General features: G+C 44.7%; 1 protein-coding gene, 1 long non-coding RNA gene and 1 other non-coding gene across 4 annotated transcripts in view; 1 reads left to right on the forward strand and 2 right to left on the reverse strand.

Moving 5' to 3' along the window:
• LOC136392682 (uncharacterized) overlaps positions 1 to 3,290 on the reverse strand; it is a 23,307-nt gene extending 20,017 nt beyond the window's left edge. For both annotated transcript variants that reach the window (XR_010748968.1, XR_010748967.1), the window contains exon 1: positions 3,183 to 3,290. This is a non-coding gene — a long non-coding RNA (uncharacterized lncRNA). The remainder of the gene's footprint in view (positions 1 to 3,182) is intronic.
• Positions 3,269 to 11,930, forward strand: TBRG1 (transforming growth factor beta regulator 1). The gene is made up of 9 exons (XM_066365101.1): positions 3,269 to 3,579; positions 6,414 to 6,484; positions 7,457 to 7,689; positions 8,262 to 8,398; positions 8,693 to 8,839; positions 9,410 to 9,507; positions 9,764 to 9,874; positions 10,651 to 10,793; positions 11,500 to 11,930. The coding sequence occupies exons 1-9, from the start codon at positions 3,430 to 3,432 to the stop codon at positions 11,643 to 11,645; spliced, it is 1,236 nt and encodes a 411-aa protein (XP_066221198.1). The 5' UTR covers positions 3,269 to 3,429; the 3' UTR covers positions 11,646 to 11,930.
• On the reverse strand, positions 11,623 to 11,757 carry LOC136396372 (U4 spliceosomal RNA). The gene has a single exon (XR_010749677.1). It is a non-coding gene; the product is annotated as a U4 spliceosomal RNA (small nuclear RNA).
• Positions 11,931 to 12,718: the final 788 nt, after the last annotated feature.

Consider the following 12,718-nt stretch of genomic DNA (forward strand, 5'->3'; position numbering starts at 1 on the left):
TTGACTGCTTTCTCATATGTGCCTTGACTGGTGGGCCCTCAGCAAACTGAGTAACCCCTTGCTAGAGCCAGCGACCTTGGGTTCAAGCTGGTGAGCTTTGCTCAAACCAGATGAGCCCACGCTCAAGCTGGCTAACTTGGGGTCCTGAACCTGGGTCCTTTGCATCCCAGTCCGAAGCTCTATCCACTGCACCACTACCTGGTCAGGCAGGAAATGTGTTTAATGAAGAACAAACAATAAACATTTTAATGAAAATTCCACTGAAATCCATTGGAATTCAGAGCAACTTGCAAACTAAGGCAAATGATAACACATTCCCTCCCACTAGGCATGAAAAGGAATAACAAAAACATAGCCAGATTACAGAGCCTGCAATGATGAAATACAGCTGGACAGCAAATTAACAGGCAGTTAGGAAATAGGGGATTTAAAAGAGAAAAAAAAAATCTCTTCCTATCAATCAGAACTATCTATTTTCAGGTTCCAAGGTACAGTGCCAATCTAGAGTATCAAAGGTATGAGTGTGGATATTGTGTAGACTTCAAATATTGCTGGCATTTTCCAAAAATAAATCTATGTGGCTGCCTTGAGTATGTTTGTATACTGGCTCCATAGAGTTGCTCTGTTAAAATCCAGTCAGACCCAACAAAGGGCAGCTTACAATATGGACAGACATAAAAGAACTTTCCTTAAAACCATTTTTGTCAAGACCCTGTCACTATTTTTACAATTTTAAGAAAGGAATGTTGTCAAGTACCAAAAGCTGAAAATTGATATTAATATTCTGGGAGGAAAGGTCAGGCTTTCCTGTCCCATCCCTCCTTTGGGGAGGAGAGGGAGAAGAATGTAGAAGTTTCTGGCTTGCAAGAACAATGGGTCATTCAGTTTTAAATCTAAAATAAAGGTTAACCTAGAAACTTCTTCTCTTTCAATAGGAGGAAGCATTTACATACCACCTTGCATTGATAGTAGCTCCTCCTTCTTCCTGGAATCTTGAGGGTAAAATACCTCTAGGCTAGTGAGGGAAGAAGAACCCTGAAAGATTTGTAAACATCTTTGATTGTGTTACCTTGAGTCTTAATGTTTCTGTGTATTCCCTAAACAAATGTTGCCAGCTCGTACCAAGATGTCATGCTCTCCCGCTGCCCGTAAGCAGCCCCTGAACTATTTTTGGAACTGCATGATTTGGGCTTGCAGGTTCCTCGTGTCAGCCACATGCGGCAGGCATATTAATAAATCTCCTCCTCTAATAAAACTCTTCAAAATTCATCTGGACTGGGTGTCTCTATGTGAACTAGATGAAATGAGGTACAGTGTATTTCAGAATCTGGGCTGCAGTACTTTATAACAGGAAAACCTGGGTCAAGTCTAAACATTTTTTTAAAACTCTCATTGTAAGTTACATTAGCATTAGATTTTTTCTAGTAATTCAATAAATTTACTATGTATATATATTCCATATACCACTCTAGAAGTCTAAATTTTTAATATATAACAGTAATTATGTTTTATATCATAATAGTAGTGTCTAACACTGATATAAACTCCATTCACCTCCATTATTCTACAGTATATTCAGTTTTCAGAGGAAAAACCTGTGGCCCAGAGACTCACTCAGCAAGTGATATTGTTGTTAAAAGAATGGATACAAGATTCTGCCTTCCAGACCCCATGTATTTACCAATTTTGCATCTTAAAGAATTTTCTAGCCTCCTAATTTTATGATTATGAAGTTAGAGCCACATAAATAGATATATAAGAACAGAAACATACTTTTGGTACCATCAGGCAAACTATGACTGAATGCCTTATTTGTGCTTGCATATTATTAAAGCTGTTTGTTAAATCTTCCATCTTTCCTGCTAGAGTCTTAACCTGAGAGAAGAGGCTTTTCTTCTATTTAGCACTGTAGTCCTCACTCTTACAAAAAAAAAAAAATCACACAGCCTGACCAGGCGGTGGCGCAGTGGATAGAGCGTTGGACTGGGATGCGGAAGAACCAGGTTCGAGAACCAGGTTCGAGACCCCAAGGTCGCCAGCTTGAGCGTGGGCTCATCTGGTTTGAGCAAAGCTCACCAGCTTGGACCCAAGGTGGCTGGCTCAAGCAAGGGGTTACTCGGTCTGCTGAAGGCCCATGGTCAAGGCACATATGAGAAAGCAAGCAATGCGCAAGGAAAAACTAATAATTGATGCTTCTCATCTCTCCATTCTGGTCTGTCTGTCCCTGTCTATCACTCACTCTGACTCTGTCTCTGTAAAAAAATAAAATAAAATAAAATAAAAATTAAAAAAAAAAAATCACAGCAGCCTGACCAGACCGTGGCACAGTGGATAGAAGTCAGCCTGGGACCCTGAGGACCAAGGTTCAAAACCCCAAGTCACCTGCATGAGCAAGGAGTAACTGGCTCGCTGGAGAGTCCCCACCCCCACCTCCTCAAGGCCCATATTAGAAAGCAATCAGGCCCTGGCCGGTTGGCTCAGTGGTAGAGCATCGGCCTGGCGTGCAGGGGTCGCGGGTTCGATTCCCGGCCAGGGCACGCAGAAGAGGAGCCCATCTGCTTCTCCGCCCCTCCCCCTCTCCTTCCTCTCTGTCTCTCTCTTCCCCTCCCGCAGCTAGGGCTCCATTGGAGCAAAGTTTGCTCCGGCGCTGAGGATGGCTCTGTGGCCTCTGCCTCAGGCGCTGGAATGGCTCTGGTTGCAACAGAGCGAAGCCCCAGATGGGCAGAGCGTCGCCCCCTGGTGGGCATGCCGGGTGGATCCCGGTCGGGCGCATGCGGGAGTCTGTCTGACTGCCTCCCCGTTTCCAACTTCAGAAAAATACAAAAAAAAAAAAAAAAAGAAAGAAAGAAAGAAAGCAATCAATGAACTAAGGTGCTGCAACTATGAGTTGATACTGCTCTAAAAATATATACGGAAACACTTGTGCGGGCTGCGTAGGGTAAGGAAGCCAGGAAAGCAGCAGCAGCCCCGCAGTTCCCGGAGGCCTAGGGGACCGGGTGAAGAGCGGTGCTGACCGCGGAGGACCCGGGAGCGTGGGAGACTCCCAATGGGGCGGTCTCTGCCGGTTGCCCAACAATCACACTCCTCCACTCAGCACTCAATAGGAGTCACTGAAGTCACAAAAGTAGCGACTGTCACCGCGCGGCCCATCTCCCTGCTCTTGACAACGAGGATGTGCTCACCACCCAGAAGTCACGCCAGTCGCCGCCGTGACGTAATTCCCGGCAGTGTCACTTCCTAGGTAAACGCGGAAGTACGGGGAGGTCCCGGGCTTCCGATCCACTGCGCCCCTTCTGGCCCAGCCAGGTGCGCCTTGGGAGCGTCCTGGACAGGTCGGTTCCTCAGGGTCCGTCTCCGCCAGTGCAGGCCCGCCGACACCCGGGCGCCGATGTCCGCCGCGCCCGGGAGGCCCCGCAGCGGGGCCAGGCCATGAGCCTGCTGGGCGGCCTGGACTCCTCGCCGCGGGCCGCGCCGGAGCCTACCAAAGGCAGGATGAAAAAACTCCCGAAGCGGAGCCAGAACGAGAAGTACCGGCTCAAGTACCTGCGCCTGCGCAAAGCCGCCAAAGCCACGGTGTTCGTGAGTCTGTCGCCACTTGGCCTTTCTCCTCCTGGACACTCCGAATTCGCGAAATCCTCCCCCAAACCGCCCCCCTCCCCGGAGTGGCCGTAGTAATGTAGTGGTAGCTTTTCCAGTATACACCGCCCTCGGCAGCCTCGGACAGCTTATGTCATTTCTGTAATCCGCTTTATCTGTGAGTTACTACCTTGCAGTTGTGAAAATTAAATTAGGAAAGTAAAGTGTTTGGTATCTAGATGTGCCAGTAAGTTTTAGTCATTCTCGTTATTACCGCAGAACTTTGGGAAATGCGTTTGCTTCTCAAGAGAACCCCGAGAATGAGACGCTGTTTTGAAAATAACACCAGAGACCATTTGCTTAAGGACACTGTGTCAGAGCCCCGCGCCAACTTCTTAGATACCCTGATTCTAGTTTCTTTATTGCTTCCACTACCCAGCCTATTTCTTAAGTACCCCGTGTACCCCTTTCTCAGATAGACAGGTACATGAAGCTTCCAATAATGTACTCCCTTCTAACCTCTTTTGTAGACACACTGGATTTATTTAATGAGTGAACTGGTTTGCCAGGCACACACCACCTTAACCGCTCCTTTCTACCAAAAACTTGAACATCTCTTAGCTTTTTGGAGGCAGAAGGAAAGGTTTGGAAATTAGTGCATTCATTCCAAAAACATTTAGCATTTGCTGTATGCACTGGAGAGAAATACGAAGAGTAGAAGAGATTTGATACTTTTCTTTCATTCCCTACATGTCAAAGGTACATCAAGCTTGGAGCCTATGTTATTAGAGGGTTTGATTCCATTAAATACTGTACTTCATAAAGGTTTTGTGAAGAAAAGAGCTATTGTTTTGAACATTAAGAGTTTGAGTTCCTACCTATGGAACATCTAGGGCAGGGGTTCCCAAACTACAGCCCGCGGGCAGCATGAGGCCCCCGCTGCACTTCCGGAAGGGGTACCTCTTTCATTGGTGGTCAATGAGAGGAGCATATAGTTCCCATTGAAATACTGGTCAGTTTGTTGATTTAAATTTACTTGTTCTTTATTTTAAATATTGTATTTGGTCCCATTTTGTTTTTTACTTTAAAATAAGGTATGTGCAGTGTGCATAGGGATTTGTTCATAGTTTTTTTGTTTGTTTGTTTATTTGTTTTGTATTTTTCTGAAGTTGGAAACGGGGAGGCAGTCAGACTCCTGCATGCGTCGGACCGGGATCCACCCTGCACGCCCACCAGGGGGCGATGCTCTGCCCATCTGGGGCGTCCTCTGTTGCAACCAGAGCCACTCTAGTGCCTGAGGCAGAGGCCACAGAGCCATCCCCAGCACCGGAGCCAACTTTGCTCCAATGGAGCCCCAGCTGCCGGAGGGGAAGAGAGAGAGGGAGAGGAAGGAGCGGGGGAGGGGTGAAGCAGATGGGCGCTTCTCCTGTGTGCCCTGGCCGGGAATAGAACCTGGGACTCCTGCACGTAAGGCTGATGCTCTACCACTGAGCCAACCGGCCAGGGCCCATAGTTTTTTTTTATAGTCCGGCCCTCCAACAGTCTGAGGGACAGTGAACTGGCCTCCTGTTTAAAATGTTTGGGGACTCCTGATCTAGGTTAATGCTTGGGAAATGGATTACCGTATTTCCCCATGTATAAGACACCTTAATTTTAGGGCCCAAAATTTGAAAAAGAAATGAATTACATAAAGTTATTGAACTCAAGTTTTATTCATCATAAAATTCATACAACTCATCACTATCAAAACTCCCATCCATTAGCTTGGTCTCATCTGTGTCTGATGATGAATCACTGTCTGCAACAATGAACACACAAACAAGCAGGAAATGCAAGTAAAAAATATCTACAACCACTGTATAAGACGCACTGTTTTTAGACTCCAAATTTTTTGAAAAAAGGTGCATCTTATATATGGGGAAATATGATAAGTCATCAGGAAAGAAAAACAGTATTTGAATAAGTAGAATATGAAGTTAAAATTTTTACATGACCCTGGCTGGTTGCTCAGATGGTAGAGCATCTGCCCAGTGTATGGACGTCCTGGGTTTGATTCCCAGTCAAGATACACAGAAGAAGTGGCCATCTGCTTCTCTCCCCCTTCTCTCCCTCTCCCTCTTCCTCTTCTGCAGCCAGTGGATCAATTGGTTTGAGCATGCCCCCCCCCCCTCGCGTTGATAGCTGGGTTGGTCTCAAGTGAGGTCAGCCTCAAGTGCCAAAAATAGCTCAGTACTCTGAGCATGGGCCCCAGACCCTATTGCCAGGTGGATCCCAGTCAGAGCACATGTGGTAGTCTGTTTCACGATCTCCTCTCCTCTCACTTAACAAAAGAAAAAAGAATTTTACATACTAGAGTTGATTTTGTTCCATCCAGTTTTTCTCTTTAAGGTTCATATTGTACAGGATAGTTTGGGTTAGGTTGGTTTTGTAAGCTCTTCAAGAGTCAAGGTACTTGGGAATGGATAGTCCTCATATTTATAAGGTTTGAATTTAAGTGTCTGCATTTAAGCAGTATGCCCTTTTCTCTGCCAAAGGCTATCTTAATTACGAGGACTGTGCATATTGATTTGCCTAAAACAGCCCTAGCTTACATGTTCTGGTGTAATCCTTAATAGTGCCCCCTTTTTCATCCCAGGTACATTAGTTTTGATAATTCTGTAATTACCTTGCCCTTAGTAGTGTCACCCATAGGTTCTTTTAGTTTGCAAGGTAGACTAGTTTTTCCTTCTTATCTAGCCACAAAGATGTCTTTGGTGTGAAATACAATTCTTCTTCCCAGCATAATACTTTGATCTTCTATTCATTTTATATGATTATATTCAAATTTTTTCTTAAAGGAAAATGCTGCTATTTGCGATGAAATTGCCCGTCTTGAGGAAAAATTTCTTAAAGCAAAAGAAGAAAGACGGTGAGCTGACTTTATTTTATGTTCAGAATAACAGTTTGGTGATTGGTACATATATGTTATGGCTCTGGGGATTTTTCTCCAGAGGGATTTTTGTGCATTGCACAGCCTGTTGGCCACTGATTAAGTACAGAGAAACTCACAACCTGTGTAGCCATTCCTGTTTACTCAAGTCATGTTAGACCACAGTGATGAGATAGCTCCTCTATTCATCTTTCTGATAAAGCCCTCTTGCCATAATTAATAAGTAATCTAATTACAATTCCCCAATTATAAAAGAAACTCATTCCACAAGCATTTATTTAGTATTTTGTACTACTCTGCAAAGCACAGTGGGTATATATACATATGCAATTCAACCCTCCAGATGCAAAGAGATATATTAGCATTCTTTATCTTTGGCTTCTTGAGTATTATCCTCTGGAGATTCATTATTCTCACAGTCCAGTAAGAGTATCATTTTTTTTTCTTTTCTTATTTTATTTTATTTGTATTTTTCTGAAGTTGGAAACGAGAGGCAGTCAGACAGACTCCCGCATGCGCCTGACCGGAATCCACCCGGCATGCCCACTAGGGGGCGATGCTCCGCCCATCTTGGGGTGTCGCTCTGTTGTGGCCAGAGCCATTCGAACGCCTGAGGCAGAGGCCATAGAGCCATCCTCAGCGCGTGGGCCAACTTTGCTCCAATGGAGCCTTGGCTGCGGGAGGGGAAGAGACAGACAGAGAGGAAGGAGAGGGGGAGGGGTGGAGAAGCAGATGGGTGCTTCTCCTGTGTGCCCTGGCAGGGAATCGAACCCAGGACTCCTGCACGCCAGGCCGACGCTGTACCACTGAGCCAACCGGCCAGGACAAGAGTATCATTTTTATGAGTATAATCTTGTGTACAGGTCTGACTTTTCCCAGTACTGAAGTAAAATATTGACTTGAGATAAGACGGAAGTTCATACCTCTGCTTCCTTACCTTCCCAATCTCAGGTACTTGCTAAAGAAGCTCCTCCAGCTTCAGGCTCTAACTGAAGGGGAAGTACAGTCTGCAGCTCCTTCCCACAGCTCCAGTTTGCCCCTGACTTACAGTGTGTCCAGCTCCGTGGGAGCTCTGCAGGGAGCTGGGCCCATTTCTGGGCCTAGCACTGGGGCTGAGGAACCATTTGGGAAGAAATCCAAGAAGGAGAAAAAAGAAAAAGGCAAAGAGAACAACAAACTGGAAGGTACCTTGGAGGGGATATCATTTGTGCCACTGGCTCAACAACTATTGACAAAGATCTGGTACTAACTGGTAGACACACAAGGCCACAGATATACTTAAACTCTTATCTAATCCTTGAGCAGGCCTAATAGCCCTTGAAAAGCAAGTGTATCAGAGCCACTTTGAATGGAGAGTTTTCAGTCAGACCTGATTAAAGACAAAGGGAGCAGGCTAAGGTTTCCATCTTCTTCCCTATCCCCAACTCTGGGTTGCCTTCAATTCAGTCTTTCCTAGAGGCAGGGAAATGAGCTAGGTGGCCTTTTGAGTGCACTGCTAGCTTGGGAAATTTCTGGTTTTAAATTTAAAAGCCTTAAAAGGCTTTTAGGTCCTTAGCAGTAATTACTAAAATTGGATACTGCCAGGTGGGTGGGTTAGAAAGATACTCAAGGCTTTGGGGGACAGTCCCATGTGCCCATTCAGTGAGAGTGTAGAACCAGGACTGGCTTATTGTTCTGAATATTTACATGTAAGTTTTTCCCTTCCCCTTAGCATTGGGAGGGGCCTAAAGTGGGTGACCCTAGATTTGCGTTTCAGTTCTGAAGAAAACATCCAAGAAAAAGAAAATGGAGGGAGGTGCACGCAAGCTGGTTCAGCCCATTGCCCTGGATCCCTCAGGACGGCCTGTGTTCCCCATCGGACTGGGGGGTCTAACAGTATATAGCCTGGGGGAGGTGAGTGAGACCAGCTATATATAGAGTGAGGAGAATCAGAGATATGGGAATGGGGTTGAGCCTTCCCACCCTGTTTCCATTAGCAGCAGCCCCTTCTGATCCAGACAAACCCCAGAATATCTCCAGCCCCTAGGAACCAGGTTGGTTTTTCTTGTTACAGAGCCTATACTCTTACTGTGTGATTTGAGTCATTCTTTGCAGCCCTAGAGTTGGTACCAAAGGCTACCTGTGGCACATGGGACTCCTAATTTCTCCAGTGACCTCATTTGCAGGTTGGTGGAATCTTTTTTATAGATTATCACCGACCGACCTGGCTTTCATGACGAGAGCGCCATCTACCCTGTGGGCTACTGCAGTACTCGAATATATGCCAGCATGAAGTGCCCAGACCAGAAGTGTCTATATACCTGTCAGATCAAGGATGGTGGTGTGCAACCTCAGGTATTTTACTTTGCAAAAATTTATTGAACTTTATAGAAAACTGGTCAAGGAATTAAGTTGGCTAGATAGCACTTACTACAAAAATACTTTCTTGGCAAAAATTCCTTGGAATTAATATAATATTGATTTAACAGTTTTTTCTTTAGAAATAGTAAAAGCATTTTTCAATTCACAAAATACAGAAAATAAATTAAAATGGCAGCTTGCAGTCAAAATGGCCTATACTCTTTAGACACCTAAGAATACATGGAGAGTGATCTCATTCATTTTTAAAATACTGTTTGCATTTGTACTTATAAGTAAGTGGGTAGAAAGTGGTCTGGAAAGGCATGTAATCAATTATGTTTTGACCTCTGGGGAGCAGTCAAGCTGGGAGTATAGAATTGAAGCAGTCAAAGGACTATTTTCTTGTATTTATTTGACTTTCTAATGACACTGTAGGAACTGGTACCCAGTGTGGTATACATCAGCTTCAAGTTCAGAGTGAAGAACAGTTACAGGAGTAGTATGACTTTCTCTCTACTACTTCTTCCTTGAAAATTACTCTCATGGCTCCTTTATCTTTGTCAGTTTGAAATTGTTCCTGAAGATGAACCTCAGAATGCCATTGTCAGTTCTTCTGCAAATGCCTGTCATGCAGAACTGCTCAAGGCCATAAGTGCTACTATGTAAGTTAACCAACAGCTTGAAAACAAAATAGATCACTTTTGGTACAGTGAGATATTTTCTCTTGCTTTCAACGAGCGAAGATCCCTTATTTTATAGAATGCTTTCTTTCATCCTTCAGATGTCATAGCAACTAGAGTCTCCAGAGTATGCAAATCAAGAAAGCTTACTTTGTGTGTTCATACCTACATTCCATCCCTAAACCCGTTATCGTCTCCCTCTAAGCTCTCTAATTAAAATAATCCCTCTCCTATTTAGGGGGAAACTAATGTCTAACCTGCTTCCATCTGGAGCTGACTTTTTTGGGTTTTCTCATCCAACCATCCATAATCTGATCCAGAGTTGTCCAGGAGCTCGAAAATGTGTCAAGTAAGTGTGGTCAAATCCATTCCGTTGAGAGAAGCTGTGATCGGTGGGCCAGGAACTTAATCTGTTTTATTTATTTGTACACCTACGGAGCTGCTCCTGTGAATAAAGCACATTTGCTCCTTGGCTGCTGTGCCTCAGTACTGTCTTAGCCTCTGGACAGGTGAGCAGGAGCTCACTGTACTGTAACTGTCTCTGTGTACCCTAACAGCTAAAGGAAGTCCTGCAGGATAACGGGTCACTAAAGCCTATCTTTTTAAAGTTTTTTTTTTTTTTTCTTTTTTTTCATTTTTCCGAAGCTGGAAAGGGGGAGGCAGACAGACAGACTCCCGCATGCACCTGACCGGGATCCACCCGGCATGCCCACCAGGGGGTGATGCTCTGCCCCTCTGGGGCGTCGCTCTGTTGCGTCCAGAGCCATTCCAGTGCCTGAGGCAGAGGCCACAGAGCCATCCCCAGCACCCGGGCCATCTTTGCTCCAGTGGAGCCTCGCTGCGGGAGGGGAAGAGAGAGACAGAGAGGAAGGAGAGGGGGAGGGGTGCAGAAGCAAATGGGCACCTCTCCTGTGTGCCCTGGCCGGGAATCGAACCCGGGACTCCCGCACGCCAGGCCGACGCTCTACCGCTGAGCCAACCGGCCAGGGCCTAAAGTTTTTATAAATAAGTTTTTAGATATATATTGGAGAAATCTAAAGAAAATAAATACCTGTTTGCTTTGGAGGTAAGAATGGGTTGTGGCTAAGAGACAGCTCTCGATCATAATTCCCTTTGATCCGGCAGTTACCAGTGGGTGAAATTTGATGTGTGCAAACCTGGAGACGGGCATCTACCCCAAGGACTCCTGGAGAATGATGCAGCTGTAAGCTTTGAAGCCTTTCAGAGACAGACCTTTGATGAAGATCATAATGATTCCATTCTACAAGGTATCTTTTAATTTTACCTTTTAGGTTTGAAAATGGACTATTGTTAGGCTACTCTCCCCCTCTTCATTCATAACTCAGTATCCCAAATGTCTGGGCAGTAAGTTCCATAAGCTTTCACTGCTCCAGTCATGGACAGTTCTGAGCCAGCAGGACCTGCTGCCCTGCACAGTTCTTAGGCAGTCCTCATGGAAGCCACAGCGCAGGGCTGTGATCCTAGGCAGGGCCCACCAAGAAACGGGGGTTTCTCATTGCAACTGAAGTTAAGACCTAAGCAGAATTCCAAGGGAAAGTTTACTGTGCAGGACTAAGGTTCCAAGTGGGGTGAAGGGGATCAGGCCATGGCCTCGGTCCTGATTCTGTTCCATGGATTCCCTACCATGGATGGATGGAGCAGCCAGGGTATCGGCACTGGGGTTATTTAGGGAGAGCTCTGAACTGAAAATAAGAAAATAGAATTAAAATTCTCACTCTTTGCCTGATATACTACATAACCCTAGGCAAGTCATTTAATCTATGTCAGTCATAGTAAAAGTAAATATCCTCATTGTAAAAGTAAATATCTGTCCTATCTTACCAAACAAGGTAAGTGAAATTGGGTTGACAGATGCAAGAGGTATAAGGATTTGAAAGAATGTACCGTATATGTATCTGATCAGTCTCCTAAGATTCCCAGGCAACACTGGAACTTACGGAATTTTTTCCCCAGGATCCTTGGATCTCCCAGAACTTCAGCGTACAGCTTTGGTGTCCTCTTTCCAACCCATGTTCCTGACACATGAACCCTTGGTAGATGATCACCTACCACACTTGAAGTCTCCTTCGCAGTGTAGCCCAACGCAGTCTTTAGATTGAACAAGAAGGGATCAGATACCACATCATTTTCATCATGATTATATTTTTCAATTAGCAATAATCGTGCCTCGGATAAACCTCATTGGCTACGATACTGCCACTGCGCAAAGCTATGATTATATTTTTAACTTAAACTAAAACTTAAAATATATGGAAGGAGGCATTAATTCAGAAGTGAAGAAGATATTTAATTATCACATTTTGTTGTGGTGTTTCCCATGGTGACAGTTTTCTCTGAGAAAATCTTCACCTGCTTTATTTTTAGTAATAAATTTCTCTTGACAATTCTGCTTATTTTCATCTTATCATCAGGATATAATGTTTAGCTTAGCTCTGCTTCAGGTAGAATAAACTTAAGTCGTTCATTAACCAGACAGATGGCCACTGACTCCTGAAGAAGTTAGTAAGATTCTGACAACCTTCTACCCTTGATTGTGATCCTAGTTCAAGGAATATTAAGTCCTAGCCCCTGCACCCCAAGTGGCTATTTTATTTTTGTGTCAGGATCATCAAAATCAAATCCTGCTCATCCCAAAGCTGGGGAGTCCAGCCCAAGGCATATTCCGTTTCTTCACATTTCACATAGCCTTCAAGGGGATCAAAAGGTTATCTTAATACTTTCTACATCATCTTTGTGGTTTCTTACTGGAGAAGGTGCTTAACTAAGTATGTTGAAACTGCATAACAAATTTGGTGACTGGCTTCCAGCCTCCATAAGACTCACCTGTCATTTCATTAACCATATAATAACATAACTGCATTCGGTGCAACTGAATTGTCTGGACCCTGCTTATGGCATTAAGGTGGAAGCTTAACACATCACCTAATCACCACCTCTCCATAGCAGCTGCTTGGATGGGCAGCAAGGGCATCCCAGCAAGATCCATCCAAGTATCAGGGCTGGCTGGAATGGGAAAGGACAGAAGGACTTCACGAAGTAGAATATTTGGGAAGAAGTGGTGAGAACTAGATTGTCGCTATTCAATTCATAACTGCTAATGGGACCACACAGATGGGATGAGCAATGTATAGGAATGAATCTGGCCAGCAGAGGGAGGGGCTCAGGCAGCAGC

The sequence above is a fragment of the Saccopteryx leptura genome, chromosome 2 (genome assembly GCF_036850995.1).
Source record: "Saccopteryx leptura isolate mSacLep1 chromosome 2, mSacLep1_pri_phased_curated, whole genome shotgun sequence".
Lineage (NCBI taxonomy): Eukaryota > Metazoa > Chordata > Mammalia > Chiroptera > Emballonuridae > Saccopteryx > Saccopteryx leptura.

Coding starts and splice junctions, on each gene's coding strand:
- TBRG1 (XM_066365101.1), top strand. CDS start 3,430: ATGAGCCTGCTGGGCGGCCTGGACTCCTCGCCGCGGGCCGCGCCGGAG. Junction 6,485..7,456: donor AAAGCAAAAGAAGAAAGACG/GTGAGCTGACTT, acceptor TCCCAATCTCAG/GTACTTGCTAAAGAAGCTCC. Junction 8,840..9,409: donor ATGGTGGTGTGCAACCTCAG/GTATTTTACTTT, acceptor TATCTTTGTCAG/TTTGAAATTGTTCCTGAAGA.